The sequence below is a fragment of the Cimex lectularius genome, unplaced genomic scaffold (assembly GCF_000648675.2).
Source record: "Cimex lectularius strain Harlan isolate CLEC.00 unplaced genomic scaffold, Clec_2.1 scaffold150, whole genome shotgun sequence".
Lineage (NCBI taxonomy): Eukaryota > Metazoa > Arthropoda > Insecta > Hemiptera > Cimicidae > Cimex > Cimex lectularius.
This window is the reverse complement of record NW_019392717.1, coordinates 126,456-144,656: the sequence shown is the minus strand read 5'-3', so window position 1 is coordinate 144,656 and position 18,201 is coordinate 126,456. Positions and strand designations below refer to the sequence as shown.

The 18,201-nt window shown below is 31.3% G+C and overlaps 3 protein-coding genes and 1 long non-coding RNA gene across 7 annotated transcripts in view; 2 read left to right on the top strand and 2 right to left on the bottom strand.

Moving 5' to 3' along the window:
- Positions 1-1,839: 1,839 nt before the first annotated feature.
- On the bottom strand, positions 1,840-4,699 carry LOC106667795. 2 transcript variants are annotated; one of them, XM_024226561.1, is made up of 7 exons: positions 4,643-4,699; positions 4,261-4,557; positions 3,996-4,195; positions 3,692-3,824; positions 3,130-3,257; positions 2,880-3,066; positions 1,840-2,379 (listed from the first exon to the last, which is right to left on the bottom strand). In XM_024226561.1, the coding sequence occupies exons 2-7, from the start codon at positions 4,301-4,303 to the stop codon at positions 2,303-2,305; spliced, it is 768 nt and encodes a 255-aa protein (XP_024082329.1). In that variant the 5' UTR covers positions 4,304-4,557; positions 4,643-4,699; the 3' UTR covers positions 1,840-2,302. The 2 variants fall into 2 exon arrangements, with proteins under 2 accessions (XP_024082329.1, XP_014251499.1); XM_014396013.2 differs by lacking the exon at positions 4,643-4,699 and having other exon boundaries at positions 4,261-4,613.
- A 1,660-nt stretch (positions 4,700-6,359) lies between these two features.
- LOC106667345 (SWI/SNF-related matrix-associated actin-dependent regulator of chromatin subfamily A containing DEAD/H box 1 homolog) lies at positions 6,360-17,877 on the bottom strand. Of its 2 annotated transcripts, none has more exons than XM_014395277.2 (11): positions 17,532-17,877; positions 15,541-15,663; positions 13,986-14,108; positions 13,803-13,925; positions 13,682-13,745; positions 12,305-12,479; positions 10,649-11,743; positions 10,243-10,589; positions 9,986-10,168; positions 7,140-7,237; positions 6,360-6,636 (listed from the first exon to the last, which is right to left on the bottom strand). In XM_014395277.2, exons 1-11 carry the CDS (start codon positions 17,626-17,628, stop codon positions 6,560-6,562), a joined length of 2,505 nt encoding a protein of 834 aa, XP_014250763.1. In that variant the 5' UTR covers positions 17,629-17,877; the 3' UTR covers positions 6,360-6,559. The 2 variants fall into 2 exon arrangements, with proteins under 2 accessions (XP_014250763.1, XP_014250839.1); XM_014395353.2 differs by lacking the exon at positions 17,532-17,877 and adding an exon at positions 16,906-17,029.
- Positions 12,401-13,675, top strand: LOC106668071. 2 transcript variants are annotated; one of them, XR_001340702.2, is made up of 4 exons: positions 12,401-12,492; positions 12,686-12,812; positions 12,908-13,044; positions 13,123-13,675. It is a non-coding gene; the product is annotated as an uncharacterized LOC106668071 (long non-coding RNA). The 2 variants fall into 2 exon arrangements; XR_002910214.1 differs by having other exon boundaries at positions 12,490-12,572.
- A 119-nt stretch (positions 17,878-17,996) lies between the features above and the next one.
- The window catches only part of LOC112126769 (protein furry), a 48,869-nt gene continuing 48,664 nt past the window's right edge, over positions 17,997-18,201 (top strand). Inside the window, exon 1 of the mRNA XM_024226557.1 lies at positions 17,997-18,080. Coding sequence (XP_024082325.1) covers positions 18,044-18,080 — 37 coding nt within the window. The 5' untranslated portion in view covers positions 17,997-18,043. The remainder of the gene's footprint in view (positions 18,081-18,201) is intronic.

Genomic DNA, 18,201 nt, shown 5'->3' with positions numbered 1-18,201 from the left:
AAACAAAATAAACATGAAAAAAATATAAGCAATATTTTAGAAAAAAGAAACAAAAGATTAAAATAATAAGACAAATATGTAAAAAAAATTATATTTAAAATGATGCTATAAAAAGTATATGTATATACAAAAAGAAAAAAAGGAAATATTAAAAAAACAATTAAAAATTTTTAAAAAATTTAAAACAATATTAACTGAATAAAAAACTAAAATAAATATTTAAAAACAAGAAAAATATTTTTGAAAAATAAAAAATAAAATAACAGAATAATTTCAAGTGGTACAGAAATTTAAAACAATATTAATTGAAACAAATAAAAAATAAATAAATATTAAAAAATGAAAAATATTTTTGAAAACAAAAAATAAAAATAATAAAACAAAGCTGCATTTTACAACCCTTTAGGCAAAGGCTCAACCTTTCGAGTGATTTACAGGAGTTACTGGGTCCCCAGGGTTCCTTTCGAAGAGCACTTTTCAGCTTTCTCAAATTTATTGGAATTTATAATGAGATTTAGGTCTTTTCCCAAATTGTTATACTGTTGAATGTTTGCCTGCTAATGTTTGAATGAGTTGTTCGTACAAGATTTCTTTCTTTTTCAGAAATTTTTGAGGCTGCCGGAGCAGAAAAATGAAAGCGAAGAAAATACATATTGCAATTGCCCAAAAATTGCAATTTAAATAAGAAAGTTAGGTAAAAAAACGTGTTATTGTGTTTTTGTTTCTTATTATTGTTATCTATCATATTTGAACGAAAGAATAAAAGATGAGGATGTGCCTATACTCATGCTGAGACTGTTGCTAGTCTGACTCCATTATTATTATTATTATTATTATTAGCCATACAAGCCTATGGGAAATGTTTAAATTATGGAACAAAAATTCAAAATTCTAATTTAAAAAAACAGGAATAAATTTGTTATGTAATATAAAATGGGATTTTTGGATACATTTGGCGTTCCAAAATTAAGAATTTTAAAACGAAAAATTAAAGCTTTGGTTGGCAATAAGATAAATTAGTTTATGAGTGAATGTTTGGAGTCAGAGCTTTATAGCACTCAGAAGGGATATAGCTAACTTAAGATAGAAGTAACTTATGATTTTTCCTTCTTGAAGGTTGGATAGTAGGTCATCTAATGTTTGAATATATAATATCTTGTATGGCTAATAAGATGACCTATTATCCCACCTTCAAGAAGGAAAAATCATAAGTTAAACTGTTGAGGTCGAAATATAAGAAAACATTGTTATTCTAATCATGGGATATATCCACGGACATGACCTATTATCCCACCTTCAAGAAGGAAAAATCATAAGTTAAACTGTTGAGGTCGAAATATAAGAAAACATCATTGCTAAGATAGAAGGTTTGGATATTAGGGCATGAAATGACCTTAGCCATTAAAACGCCCTTAAAAATTAATAACAATAATTATTAATAATAAAAAAATTAAAAAAACAAATTTAAAACAATATTAATTGATTAAAAAAATGAATAAAATAAACATTAAAAAATATAAGCAATATTGTTTGGAGATTGTAAGTGTGGTCTGGTGTGAAGTAGGATTTAGAAAAACATTTCTTCATTGTGCCAACGTATTGAAACCATCTTCGGTGCCTGAGATTTATAAACATAAAAAATTTTCGCATCCTACATATATTTGTATAATTTAAACAATGTTTATAAATCCCAGGCCCTGAAGATGATCTCAATAAAGATTGCGATGAATTACAGATAGATATATTTGGTAATAACTAGTTAATGTTCAACAAAAAAATTAATTAATTAAAAAACTATATGTTCAATTATTAATGTTTATGCAATAAAATAAATAATGTAATAATGTATTATACATTAAAATAATTATGTATATTGGCTGTGAAAATGTTTAAGGCCATTAATAAAGTCAAATAAAGAAATATATCTTTGACGTTGATTTGGAATCTTTTGTGCCATAGGATGCAGGATATAAAAAATATTTTTTTAGATTTTAAAATCAACCCCCTAATAAATCTTGCTTCTTTAATTGAATAAATTAAACTGTAGTTAAAGGAAAACTTAATTCCAACATGTTGTAACATTTCTTGTTAAGTTCTGTAGGGTGTTGATTTGTTGTTTTTGGTCAAAATAGGTAGATAATTCACAAACAAAACTTATTAATAAAACAATTTTTATTATGTAAACATCATGTACATTTCATCATCTAATCAATAAAAATTATTATTTAACAATTTCTATTGAACAATGTGTAAAATGGTTCCTACTACAGTAAAAACTTTTTGAGATATCTAAATTTCTAAATCACAAAGTTATAAATACAGCTAATAAAGTTATCAATAAAGCCTTATTCAAATCACTATGAGCTGAGGAAACTTCACCTGGAAAAAACATGACACTGTTACTTGATTTATTAAATATAACAGAAATGCCAGTAATAATTATATTATTTGTTGTTATTGATAGAGAATTATGCCTTAAGGAAATGTTAAACATTGATTGAAATAATGATTAACTTTTTTCTTTTAGAAAATATCATTCGAAGGTTGATTATTGCTTTGACACCAGAGATGTATGAATGATTTCTATATAAGAAATTCTTTTTCTTAATAATTAATTAAGGTTTTTAGTTGAGATGAAAAAAAGTCAATGGCACGAGAGGGATTCGAACCCACGACCTTCGGCTAGATACGCCGCTGCTCTACCACCTGAGCTATCGTGACCTCGATCCACTCGGACATCAACTCCCCATCTCAACCCCACCTTATGAGTTTTCCCTCCTTTTTCCATTTTTCAAATCTTTTTCTTAATTTTATCATTACAAGTTAATGTTTTGTTAACAAAAATTAAAAAAAAAAAAAAAAAAAAAAACCAAACTTACCTAATACTGTTTGTGGAATGATTGGTATACTTGAACTCGAAAGATTATAACTTTCTCTGACTGATGCTTCACATCTTATTCGAATTGGCGATGTATAGATTGAATTGTCAAGTTTATTTAGATATGCCTTTGGCAATGTGAGGCTGACCAAGCCAGGGCCTAATTGCTGCATACACTTCGCCTCCACCTGCAAGCCAAACTAAAATGTCAGGGGGAAATTATTCAAGGATACAAACCGATTTAGTAAAACCTTTTCGTTTTCTACATAAAATGTGATTGTCGGCAGAGGATCTGTCACTTGAGCAGAACAGTTTATTTGAAAAGGTACATCTGGATAGAGTAAGTTGTTTGCAATAATTAAAACTGGCCTTCTTATGTCTGAAAAAATAAATATAAGTGTAGAGTAAATTGTTGCAAGAAGTTGCACAAAATCATGTAGTTGCAATGTTATAAGGTAACACCTTATAATTTAATACGTAGATGGATCATCTCTGATCTCATTCTCATTGTTAATAACAATAATATTCACTTTTTTTAGGATGGATTCCTCCTGCTTATAACCCCAGACAAACTGTTAATTATAAAATATTGTGTCTGACAGATGCAGCTAGCAAAGAAAAACAACTAGTATGACCAGGAATGATCAAGATAAAGTTTCATCTCACCAAACACTGTACAATTTATTTTATTTTGTAAAAACAAAAAAGTGCCAAAATAATTAATTAAAGTCTCCTTTGTTTTTCTTTAAAATTTTAAATTAAATTGTGTAAGGTGATTTTTTCAGTTCTTTAACTGAATAAGATTAAACTCACCTGTTACGGTGAGATTGGCAGAATCTGTAGCAGTTGAAAATGTATCATCAGAAGACACTTCACAGCTAATTATTCCGCCGATGTATTTAGAAACATTTAAAAGTGTCACTTGGTGAGCACTGGACCCAAGAAGCTGAAAAACAAATTTTATCGGAAGATTTAGAAAATGTTTTTATTTTTTGCCTATAATATGAATGTAATTTAATTAACTTTATTCCTTTTGCTTTGTCAGTGGTTAATTTGTTGCTCAAAAAAAAAAATTCTTAAAGATATATTATTCCATTGGTTATATTTAATTACTTACATCCACGTTTATCCCATGGAGGTGAAACGATTTCATGGGAGGTATGTCCCTTGGAATGTACCTGAAGAACTCATGGTTCCCTCTGTACCATTTGACAGAGTATAATTTTTTACCTTCCAAGTTGTACTGGCATACAAGTATTGCCGTCGATCCGGATTTTACAAATTTTGGAACGACCAGTTTTACCTTGATAGAATCGCCTGAAGGGGAAAAAAATAGTACTCTTAGCGGAGTTATAATTGAAATTGTAAATCCTTTTCAGCACCTAAAGTGGCGATCGAAAGTAAAATCCATACTATCCACGGCATAATGAAATTGGTTCATGAGTTCACATTTCAATGGACCCTTTTAGAGGCTCAGACCAAGGGAAACTGTTGACCACCGTTTGATGTCAGTGATTCGTACGTTTTTCTAAAGTTAGAGTGGTCCTGATTGTTGTCACCTGTTCCTCCTCCTGGCAAACAATCAGGTTTTTGTGAAACCCGGCATGGCTAACATTGATAAATGGCTTAAGACATCGGTCCTTCTAGCCAGCTTGTTATATTTGATTACCAATGGTTTGCTAAAAAAAAGCTGATATAAAAAATTCCTAAACCTATCCATTTTCACTTTATAATTAATAAATTCAACGTGTTTAATTTTATTACATGTTAATTTAACTTTGTATGGAACAAATAGCTGACATTATGAATTGAAAAAGTTGTTAGTAAACATTAAACATTAAAAAAAAGTTGAACAAAATATTCAAGATATTTTTTATTCTTTATTGTATGTTCATTATTCAAAATAAATAAAATAATTATTTAAAAATATCGATCAGGCAATACAGATAAATTACATTTAATCATTTCTTTTATTCGTTTCATGGTATTAATTGTTTAAAAGATATTTTATATTTATCAGTAAGTAAATAAAACACTTGACCAGGCGTCAGAGATAAAAACTTCAAAAGATTAAAGATATCTTTTATTGTTTGTTCATTTTTCAAAAGGAATACAGTAATTAATTAATAGATCAGGCTATACATTTAAATAAAATGAATCATTTCTATTGTTTATTTCATAGTTTTAATTGTTTAAAGATACATTTGATATTTATCAATAATGAATTAAAAACATGAACAGGTTACAGAGATTAAAAACAAGACAGCTAAATTATTTTTACTTTGTTCAAAAGAAGCACAATAATTAAGTAAGAACATAAATCAGGCTACACAGTTAAATAAAACTTTTTCTATTGTTTATAACAAATATTTGCTATTTATCAATAATTAATTTGATCATAATACGAGGTTAATTGTATATTCATTGTATTAAAATAAGTAAAGAATTAATGAACAGCATCTAACAGGCTACACAGTTAAATAAAACTTAATCAATTCTATTGTTTTTTCCATGTTTATTGTTTTAAGAGTATTAAGACAGCCAAATTTTTCATCGTTCATTGTTCAAAAGAAGTACAACAATTGGTTAATAATATTTATCAGACTACAGGGTTAAGTAAAACCTAATGAATTTGGTTTATTTCATGTTCATTGTGGATATTTGCTATTTATCAATTACAATAATAAACATCAATGTGGCTACATATTACAAATAACAGGAACAGTTTAATTATCTTTGTTTGTACTATGTCCATTGTTGAAGAAGTATTCGCTATTTGTAAAATCCAATCATTAATTAAAAAAAAAAAAACGTGATAAAAATAAGAATGAATATATTATTTATGTTCACATCACCCATTAAGGGTTTAAATCTAGCCTATTAGATGTATATGTTTATTTTAAGAACTTGGCTGTACATCAACAAAAGGTTTGGACTGGATAATACATTTGTGTCTGGGGGAAAATGATTTAAAATATTTTAACTGACAAATTTCATGCACCTGTGCAGAGCCTTGGCAGAATGATATTTTCTGTCACAAACAATATTCAATAATTCAATTTTTTTTTCAAGAAATGAACAAATTTTATAACATTATTTTAAATTAAAACTATCTCACTCAAATGCCTAAAATACGTACACAAGTATAATTTAAAATCACAATTATTGAATTAAGAAAAATCATTTTTTTTTTTTAAGAATAACACATTTTATGTGTTTCAGGAACTAACAAAAGTAGATAATTGATATGAATGAAATCTGATGTTGTAGGTGGCTAATTTGTACTTGGCAAACTACCAAACTGAAAACAATGGCTTTTATCCAAATGTTTTCTTCAATGGATATTATCAATGAGGAGCATTGATCAAACGAGATGGTTTATCACACGTAAAAACAAATAACAAATAAACAAAAACGCAATACAAAACAGTTTGGAATGAAAGGTAAATACACAAGAGGAGGACAAAAAACAGCAACAATGTTCAACCAACCCAATTTAAATTATTACTAATTTTTTTAAAACATTTTATTGTACATTAGGTCTAATATCACAAGTAAGGCACCGCTGTGAAAGTTCCTCTGAAAAAAAATATCTTTTTGTGTGCCTCAGTGTAAAATTAAAATTAAAATGTTTTGTTTTTAATTTTTTCATGGGAGTGATGGATTCCTTGAATAACGAGATTACTTTTTCAACCCTAGGGTCTCTCTCAGTAGCAAAGCGACATTTTTACCTACATCTTCCTCGTCTTCTTTATTGTCTGAAATAAATATCAATGCATTAAATATACAACAAATATTGTATAGGGTGAATTTAACTATTGTTCCCATAAGAAACATATTTTTTTTGTCTAGTTTCTTATAGTGCAAACAGTTTTTACTTTTGAGCAATTGTTCTGAAGTTATTCTCAAAATCTTCCCAAACACTTTTTTATAAGCAAGATCTTCAACCAAGAACCAATTAATTAATTAATTATTTTAATAGATATTAAATTAATTGCAAGGTACAGAAAGAAAAATTTCAAAACAATTCCTCCAGCCTTGTGCAAATTCTAGTTTGCAAAAAATGTACATATTGATGAGTATCTTGCCATCTGAAATGAATGGCCCACGAGAAATTGTACAAAATAAAAATTTACATATCTCAGGGTTTTCACAAAAACGACACAGTAAAAATATATATAAAATATAGGAGGGAACATAAGTTAAACCTGTATATTTATGTGTAATATGAAATTAGATGTAGATAAATCAATTTTCTTACTTGTTAAACCCTGTTCTAGTTCCAGTTTACTTTGAGCACAAGCATAAATTTTCTCTTCGACTGTTCCTTGGCTCACAAACCTCATTATTTGCACTGGCCTGAAAATTTATTAATATTACATAAAGACATACATCGTATGACATAATTATTGTCTTATATTTAACTACCCAATATCCAGACTTAAGTATACGAATAAAATGTAATTAAATTGAAAACGTAATGAAGTGGCATAGAATTAACAAAAAGGTGAGGAGGAATGTAAAATGGGATCATTTTCAGATTATGATTTAACATTTAAGAAAATGGTACACGTTGAATTTCCATTAATATTCCTGCCTATTGTCACAATTTTTTGATCAAGTTTGTTGTAATTCTTTCCATCAAGTGATTACACCACTGAAAATTATGAAATGCTAAAACCTGAGAGAAAAATGTAATTATTGTTTAGAGATGGTTAGGGTTGTTATTAAATTAATGAATTATTAATATAATATTAGTATATAAATAATAATAATAATACTACACACAGCAAATCACTTATAAACAACTAATTGAAGTTCCATGATAATAACTCGAACATAAAATATACAATAATCAATTATTACAACAGAATTTTCCTTATAATTTCAATTACTACATATTCTTGTCAAGATGCAAGACAGAACAAAAAATCATTTTGACATTGGTATTTTATTTTTAGAATGGAGAAAAATGGTGGTCAAATATGAAGAAAATTGATGTGATATATGATGAAGATGTGGGCAGGTGTAGCAAGTTAGTGTGCCAACTGCTAAGAAGTATTTTTCTCTAAAGACTGACTGTGCTCAAGAAAGTTGACAATAATTTTCTTCAAAAGAGAATATTTTTCTTCTTTGATCATGATCTAACTTTTTGCAAATATGTGATATAATTTATCTAGGAAGGTTATATTCATGTACTTATATTTGGTGTATATTGAAGAAGAAGGAAATAAACAATAAACTGGTGATTTATACAGTATAATTTTCCTAAATAACTGATGACTATAAGAAAGCAGCCTGTGTAAGAAAATTAAAACGTTAATATAACAATTTCTCCAAATGATATTCTATACGTTTCGGATAATCACAAATTAAATATAAAGTAAAATAATTCCTGTCATACAGGAGGGCTTAGTGTCTAATTGTCCAATGTCACAAATCTCAGGATTGGAACCCAAAACCGCTAATGTGGCACATACGAGCTGGATGCCTTAATCACTCTGCCACCCCTAGGATAATCACAAATATTATATTTGATTGAATCGACTGTTGGATTGGATGTCTGATGCTGACACAAGCATAGCAATTCTATGAAGTATCAAGCATCAACCTGTCGGATTTGATAGAAATTACAGACTGTCTGATCCAAAGATCTGACAATAGTTTTAGAAAATCAGATTGAACAAGAAAGCATAATTAATGAACTAAGAACATCATTTGTTTACAAATTAATTGGATTTAATCTGATGTTTATTTGCTAATTGAACATATAATATTTCCAGTATTTTCTAAACTATCCAAAATTCTTGTCCACTACACTAAACTCCTATACAACAGGAATTACAATGCTTTCTCGGTGTCGTGGACGAAAGGTAAAACCTGTAAGTACTTTTTCACATTATTTTAAACTAAAAAGCTCTATGGGCAATACCGGGATTTAAACGAAGATTGCCTAGTGCGGCAAATATGAGTCAGACACCCTAACCACTCGGCCACTGTGGTCGTAATTCTTTTAAGAATTTCTGTTTTATATAATAACAAATTAATCAAATAGTTTATTCACTACAATTGAACATTTCTAACATTTCCTGGTGTGTAAAGACTTATTGATCAGATTTGTACATGCAGGATGAATATGTTTTTGAGGGTAAAGTGGTGGGACCCTATGACTTCTCATGCAAGCAGTGCATATAAATATTTAATTTTACATTAATTAAGGTTTTAACTACAACAACATTTATAGTTTGTGGGAAAAATTATTGTGAAAAAATCACAAAGCTCTGAATTAATTCTTAATGGAATATATTATTCAATAAGTAAATACATTTGGTACTGAATATGTGTAACTATTTGTATTTCTTGCTCACAATAAATATGTACATAAATTACATTAGGTAATATTTATGTACATTTAATTGTTAATGGCTAGAATGTGGGGGGTTGTGAAAATGTTACGAAGATATTAAACATTGTTAATTAGGTGTTTCGCCTTTCTGTGCTTCCACCTAATTTCTATTTGTATTTGTGTATAGTTGTATATCTTGTACCTATTACTCTACATATGGCATTAGGGCTTTTTGAAACTTTACTAAAAAATTTAAGCATCCCTTGCAAGAATACTTCTTTGAATGAATACTTCATGGGATTCCAGTGGATACACATAGGTTAAAATATTTTGTGTACTGTAGAGATGAGGTAGCAAGCCTTACAAATTTATTTTGTAGCTTTTTAAAGTTTGTTGCACACATGAGGCTTGATGATGGGCATGTGTAGGCAAGCATTGGCCTATGGCTTTATACAGGGATATTTGAATATTTACACTTAATTATGATTCCCTATTAAAAAAAGGAGAGTTTTTTTTGCTATTTTACCTTTACTTATCAATTTGTTAACATGCGCTGTAAAATTAAAATTAAGTTTGCTAGCTAACACTACACCAAGGTATTTTACTTTATTGGTTCACGGTGGTTAGTATACCCAATGATTGCCTGTTTATTAATGCACGGTCTACGTTTCATAAAAAGGATAACCTCAGTTTTTAAAACATTTCTATTTATAATTGTGTATAAAAGATTATACTGAGAATAATATGCATTAGTTTACAACCTTTTTTGTCCCAATCTATGACAACGATCTTCTGCCTGTTTATCATTATAAGGATTGAAATCGACATCATGGATTATCACAGTATCAGCTGAAGTTAGATTGATTCCAACTCCACCGGCTTTGGTCGTCAAAAGAAACACAAAAACGTCCGAGTCTTCATTAAAATTATCTATTAATTCTTGCCTGAAAATGACAATTTAAACAATAAATCACTTCATGAGTTGAACAAAATATTTTAGTTATAAACTGCAGTTTACCTATCTAAAATATTTGTCGAGCCATCGAGTCGTACAAAAGTGTGATCGCGAATACGCAAGTATTCTTCAAGAAGATCCAGTATGAAAAGAAACTGGCTGAATATGACTACACGATGACCTTCTGATTTTAACTTGGGCAATATTTCATCTAGCTTTTTAAATTTACCGCTCGTGAGGAAAAATTTGTCGTTCAGTTTAAATTTTGAAATGGATGTGTGTTCTTTGGCTAATTTGTGTATATCATGGTCTGACATGTAGCAAAGATCTTCATACAGAAAATGTTCTCTTGTCTCTTTGTAAGTCTCATCTGAAGCTAAACGGTCTGCAATATCCTTCAACACTTCTTCCTAAAATCATGTTATAAGTAGATATTTATAAATATTATGTGTTATTAATTGATGATTACTTGAAAGTGAAAACGGCATGTTAAAGGATGGTTGGCTAGTTTTCTCAGCTGCATAAACGAAGACAATACGCTAAAACCTTCTTCTTTGGTTTCAGCCCATTCCTTGAGCTCTTTTAACATATTGTCATATTTTTCTTGCTGCTCCTCTTCAAGAGGAACAAAAATCACTGTACTAGTTTTTTCAGGAAGATCTTTAAGTACATCATCTTTAAGCCTTCTAAGGACAAAGGGCTTCATAATTCTTTTAGCTAAGTCGATTTGTTCCTCTTCAAAAGCACTGATATCGTCATCAGCAGTTGATCTATATTTTGAAAAGAATGCTTTTATATGATCTATGCATCTGGAAAACATATTTGGCATAACAAAGTTCAACAGAGACATTAATTCTAGCAAGGTGTTTTGTAAAGGAGTCCCTGTCAACAAAATTCTCCGTTTTGCGTTGATGTTATAAAGGTTTACATATCTCTGTGTATTCATATTTTTCAACATGTGAGCTTCGTCAAAAACAACATAGTGCAAATTGATGATCCTGAACATTTTCTTTTCTTCTGGATTGCTCCCAACGATGTTGTACGTTGTTATGATGACGTCCATCGACTTGAACTTGTCCTTGGCCCATTCGTATCGCAAAGCTTTTCTATCATCAGCACTTCCATGATAAATGACGACGTTCAAAGTCGGTGACCACTTTGTAAATTCAATTGCCCAGTTATCGATAGTACTGGCCGGCACGACTATAAGATGAGGGCAATTCGAAAAGCCAGATTCCTTCAAATAAGATAAAAACGCAATGACTTGAATTGTTTTGCCGAGGCCCATTTCATCGGCGAGAATACCATTTAAACCCTGATTGTGCATGACGGCCAACCAATTCAAGCCTACCATCTGGTAGCTTTTCAACTGTAGGCTGTCAGTCATAATTGAAGGTTGCTTTTCAAGCATGGCTGATCCTTCGATGATGGCTTTTTCTGTTGAAACGGCCAGTTTCAAACACCTTTTCATCAGTCTTGCAACAATGTCTCTACTTTTCAGCATTTTTACCGTATGATTTAAAAATTCTGGGCTTAAATTTTTCCCACTTTTGAATTTTAGTACCTGAAAAAGAAGAAATTAATTGAAAGTAAGTTATAATTAAAATCAAAAACACACATTCTGTTACAAAAAATTATATGTGCTAATATATAATAAAGCTAGGAAACCAGGGATGAAGCCATGAAAGTACAAAAATCAACTTGTTTTTGGATGCAAACTACTTCCTCAGGATTCTATTTACTTAAGAGTTTGTTTATTAAAAAATTTTTTTTTACCTCCATGGCTTCATCCCTGATCACCTAGCTTTATCATTTATCATTGAAGGCTAATACCATCATACTCAACGATGTGCTAATATAGTTGTAATGTTTTGTTTTCTTGAAATCTTGAACCCAGTTTCAAATTTTGGTATCAAATCATAAAGTAATAATGTTTTCAAGAATGGTTCATGAATTATTTGATTTTCAATTCTTATTTTCATCAATTAGAACATTGTACTGATGTGGGTCAAATTTTTGATTTAAAACAATTGAGAAATAGGGAATTAAAATTTTGACAAATAGTCCATCACATTTATATGAATGATACTTTTGCAATTTTTTTATAACATCTGAAATAACTTACAAGATCTTTCCATCCTGTAAAAGGCCTGAGATTAAAAATGTAAACAATTTTTTTCTCCGTACATGTCTGAACTTGCAGTAACTCAAGTTTTGTTGCGGTATTCAGAAAGTCAAACACTTTTTGTTTCGAGTGGGTCATATCATCAGATATCTCAACATCAGAATTATCCTCTTCACTGCAATGTAAAAGTACAGAACATTAATTATACATTGTTAATGACTGCATTTTATATCCGGTTGTAAAATAAGTCTATAGCATTTTTTTAATGGTAAATTAAATGAAAATTGTGGGCATTTGTAAATAAATGGAATAAAAAAGATGAAGGATTTTGTTCTACTATCTATTACCATCTTTCATGAAATTTTGTTGTTTTCTTACCAGGACTTCTCAAGGATTTTGATGAAGATGTGTTTTTTGCAGTTCTCAAGTGAAATAAAGATTTTTCTTTTAATAGTTTTGCGAGCATAGAATAAGTGAAAATTTGAAGGAACACTTCCAGGCAAATATGGTGGGTAACACATTCAGGCAAACTCCAACCATTTCTGGCGTGTCATCCCATTATGAAGCTATTTTCAAAATTAATAAATTTACATTGTATTTTAGGAAAGAATCACAAATGGAGACGCCGTCCAATAAATTTTTCCCTGCCAACATGTGAGGAACGGATATATCATTCCAACAAACATATTTAGCTGCTGTCAGAATCGGTGAAATACTTCTCTCTCTTCATATGACATATGGTAAGTGTCTCTGCTATGTTTTTTATATGGAGTGTTAGTTATTTGTGACAAAAGCTTGTATTTGGTCATAATCAACAGGTGAAGAGTACTTTGCAACTGTCATCAAAGCGCCACCAGGATACATAGCACAAATTTTCCTAACAGTCTGAAGCTCTGTTTTCAATTAGCAAAACATGCAAGAATACAAAATCTGACAAGAATCTGACGAATAAACACACTTTAACTAATCCCTTTCAGTGTGTAAAAAATAATGACTAAATAAACACCATTATTTTATTTTTTAGGTGTTTTGAAGGTAAAAAAAAAAAAAAAATGTTTCAACATTTCAGCAACTTGTGCCATTTTCAAGATATTTATTTTTAAAACATTTTAAATTCTTAATTTAATTTTTTAAGAGATAAATGTCTTGAACTGGTAATAGCTCTACCTACAAGCTGGCTGGGAACAAAGTCTTGAAAATGACACAAGTCGTTAATAATTTCATTTAAATTGTATCTCCAAAAAAGCCTAAAATAAAAAATAATTTTCATACCAAAAAAGAAGAAAATAAATAAACATTTTTTCAAAACACAAGAAAAATTAAATTACTGAAAAATGCTACGGACTTGTGGTACGGAATATGTGTATTGAAATATACCTGCTTTCTATGACTCTATCACTCCATTTATCCTCTTCATCAGAAAAGTTTTCAACCTTTTTCTCTAAAATGAAAATCTAATAACAAAAAGTGTTTAAACAACAGGATTTAAAGTTGTTACCCGCTCCTTTAAATTTGTATTTTTTCATGGCGGGCCTTTTCTTTTCCCTTCTCGGCGATTTTTCATCCGAAGACGAACCACTTCTTTGTCTTTTTATCCTCGAGTACTTTTTCGTGCTTAATTCTAAAAGTATGACAAATAATTTAGAAGTTTGGGAGGGGGGAACATATTACAAGCTCCAACCTGGGGAATTATCTTTTAGGGATGCCCTATTTTTAATTCTACTTTTCTTTGGTGATTGCTGGCTTTGGGAATCTTCTGAATCAGAAATTGAGTGTACACCATTGTTTTCAAACTTCCCATTCACTGAAATAAGTTGGATTTGTTAATTAATATAGAACATAAACACTGAATGTCGATGATATAACAAATCTTTAACAAATTTTAAATTTGGAGGATAGTCTGAAAATTATAAAGGGTATAAAAAGGGCTCTACAATAGGGTCTTCCACATAATATGTACTCTCAAGTTTCTTATGTAAAAAAAGTAAAGTAATTCCTGTTATACAGGAGAACTTAATGTAGAACACTTATCCTACTTAAGTAAATGATATTCTATTATCCTGAAATGTTTATTTTATACACAGAAAAATTCATGTGGCTTTTCATTTATTATTGTTTTAAAATCATTAATCAACTCTTTTTAAACAGAGGTGTTTACATCACACAATACCAACAATAAATCAACAACAGTAAGTGACCTGAATAGTTCATTGTAAATTATAAAATGTTAATTTTCTCACAGATTCAAAACCTTATCGCATGAATTTAAGCTCATTATAAGGTGACCGAATTAGGTAGTAAAATTTACTCTATTTGTGTCACACATTGTGACCAAAAGTGGTTTAGAAAGTTTCCTTCTGGGAATGAGCTGATTGAAAATGAAGCACAGTCTGGTTAACCTTTTGTCTTAAATAATGACAAATTAAGTAATCTATCTTGATTAGTGTCAAATATGTCAGTTTGTAAGTGATGAAACCATTTTGCTCTTGCTTATATCAACTTGGACAGACATGTAAGCTGAGCAAATAGGTTTAGCAAAAATTTGCCTTTCATTGTTTTCTCAGCACAAAGTTGAGATGTTTTTTGATCAGATTGCCAAAAAATGAATCCTGTATAACCAGAACATACCATCGGCTGCCACCAAATAACCCTGTCCTATTGTCGCAAAAACCGAATATTCACTAACAAAAGGTGGTACTTGTGGTTGGTGCACTACAAACTTAGACCAGACTATCACTGCAATAATTCTACTCTAGCAAACTGCAACGAATATTTCTTGTTCGGGCTCAGAAACAACCTGCTCTCGTCGACAGAAAAGGTGTTCACTAATACGAGGCCTCATACAGCCAAAATGAAGTTTACTCTCCAGTCCTGGCATCATCTAACTTTCTTAACAATGGACAATCATATGCGCAATCAGGAGTTCGATAATTGCCAATAGCTGGAAAATGAGTTAAATTTATTTTTTAAATCCTGGGTCCCAAACTTCTATAATAAGGGCGAGTAACTCATTGGGAGAAGGTTATAGATGTGGATGGAGATTATTTCCCCATATAAAATATTTCTAAACTAATTTTAGTTGTGACAATTATTAAACCCTTTAAACCCATGTGAACTTTTCTGGTTATCTGGTAGCTGAAATGAACTATATATGGATAATGTTAGAGGTTTTGGTGGCTGGCAGACAAGACCAGAAGTGAATTTAAATTCCATGGATGTAGTTATAAAATTGTTACCTGAATTGGGTCTTGATGGGAACTTTGAATTGCTGTTGCTGCTAACAGAATTTTCATCATCAGATTCTGATGTTTCACGAGGATGAGGGCTCCTTGATGAATTTTCTATCTCTTGCCGCATATCTGAAAATTATATAAGACAAATCAAATAATAAATAAATATATACAAGGTAAAATCGATTTAAATAATGCTATAACATGGAATTCACTCTTACAATGTGTTCCAGCCTTTAGATTCAGATTTCCACATATAAATATTTAAAACAAATCTTCACAGAATCAAGTTAAAAAACAGGTACTTTGAAGCAGTTTCATTTTGTAGGTTTGGACATCCTTAAGCTAGAAATCCACTGTGTGAAAATCACTCGTGAAACTTGTCTCACATTTAAGATACCTAGCCGGGACTGCAAAACTTTTGACGTGAGGGTGTTTTGAGGTTAGCCGACCAGGCTGTTGGTTTTTTAGTGTGCATCAAAATGTTTCATGTAGTTTGTTTCTTTCTGTGTAAACACACTTGTCTCGAGTATGAGAATGAACCAGGAGGACTGCATTCGACTGATCCGAATGTACCACAGGTACCATATGTGGAATGCTATGTTCATCAAAGGACCATGCAGGAACTAATGGCAGAACTGCTAAATCTAGTATGTGCTAGGGCTAGAATAATAGTTGAACTGCTGACTGGACACTGCAGACTCAGAGGCATAGCATAGACTCGGAGAGGCAGAAACAAGCTTGTATAGATAGTCATCAATAAGAAGAAAGAGTGGAAGATGACCACATTGGCACAAAGGGCCATGCAGCAGATTCCTAATCCTGGGAGAGGATCCTTGAAAAAGCTCTGGGGCTTGGTAAACAGCCTAAAGCATAAAAAAAAGAATGGAAATGCACAATTGACAAATACTGGTCACAGAGCCCAAGTTGTAAAGAGGCTGGTCATACATAATTTAATCTGGGTGGCCAGGCTCTGCTCCTTATTTGGGGATGAACCTACTGTGCTAGATGTGTCCACACAAGGTCAGGAAAAAAAATAAAATTATTGATTCCTAACTTACAATTTTTCATCAATCAAAAAGCCATGGGCTCTAGCGGAATTCGAACCCTAACCAACAGCATGGCTAATAAACGGAACCAGATATTCTAACTGACCACCAGTGTCCCTTGTCGGACTTGCATGTGTATGGAATATCATAATTTTACAATTAATTGCAATCATATCAGCTCTAATTCCGGTTGCTTGGGTCTAGGGTTGCTTACCTAGTGACCAAGTCTGCTCATTCTTATTTGGGGATGGACCCACTGTTCTAGATGTGTCAACACAAGGTCAGAAAAAAAAAATTATTGGATCCCTAACTCAATACTTACATTTTTCATCTATTAAAAAAAGCCACGGGCTCTACCGGGATTCGAATACAGAACTGAGAGCGTGGCATAGGTTGCCTATCCACACAGCAACTGTGGTTACTTTATATACGATTGTGATTAAGCACAAATTATTGTTATATTTATTGATATTGGTAGTCTTGACCCATACCATATGGAAGGGATCTAAACCATAGAGAACTTGTTGGTGTTTTAGGCTGTCATATGGTGGTAATGAAGATACAAATTTGTATCAGTGTACTTCATTTTTTTAAAAAATTAAAGGTTGTTTAATAAAAAAATAAGCTTTGTATTTAGCCAAGGCCTCTCGAGTTGTATGAAAGATTCAAAGAACAATATCGCTTTGGGACTTGGGGCAGATTGTAACAACTGTATAGATAAAGATTGGTGCTAGTCCATCAGATGCAGGGTGCATGGCACCATCGTAGTTTTGGTGGGCAATGGATTTATGGTTTCGAACCAGCAAAGTGGCGTCCATATCACGTCTGTTGAAACGAAATCTACTGCTTTAAATTGCATAATTGATACGGAAATGTGAGACTGCGGTTGAAATTCTTTCCGGTCTCCTGTAAAAATGCTGATTTGTAGAGATCAACATAGATACTCACTCTGGAGCTCTTGAGTGTAGCCTTGTTTCTTCTGGAAGCGGAATTTCCTCAGGTGTTCGAGCAGTTTCGAAGTTTTCTCTTTATTCGGGACCATCATCTTGCCGGGGGTGGGTGAAATATTGGAAACCCACTCGGATAACTAAGGTACACGTGTCTACTCGTCGGTCTGATCCTCAGGACTCTTGTCAATCGGGGACGGTTCTATTTTAACGGCCTCTCTCTTTCGATCGTCTCTCAGCTCTTTCGATTCATTGAAAATCTTTGGGAAAACTGAAATTTTCTCGCCTTTTCTCAACTCCTATGTTGGTGACACGGAAAAACTGTAAACAACCGGGAGGGAGGCCGACTGTTATAGAATCGTGTTTAGCCGAGCGGAGGGTTACGTCCGAGAGCCGAGTCAAATTTGGTTTGACCATTTTTGACTTTTCGACCGAAGATCGTTTTAGAGGAGACTGGTCAAAAAGCCCGCCTACTTCGCGGACGATGAGTTGATTTTATTTTCAAAAGGCAAAATGTTGTGGCAGGACGTTGACAGCGATGAAATCGATGGTAAGCATGATTGATAACGTTTCTAACACTGTTTTTCTTTTTAAATGTATACATATATATGTATATTATCTAGAAAACCCATACCATCACGTGAATAAAATGTATAATTCAATGTTTTATT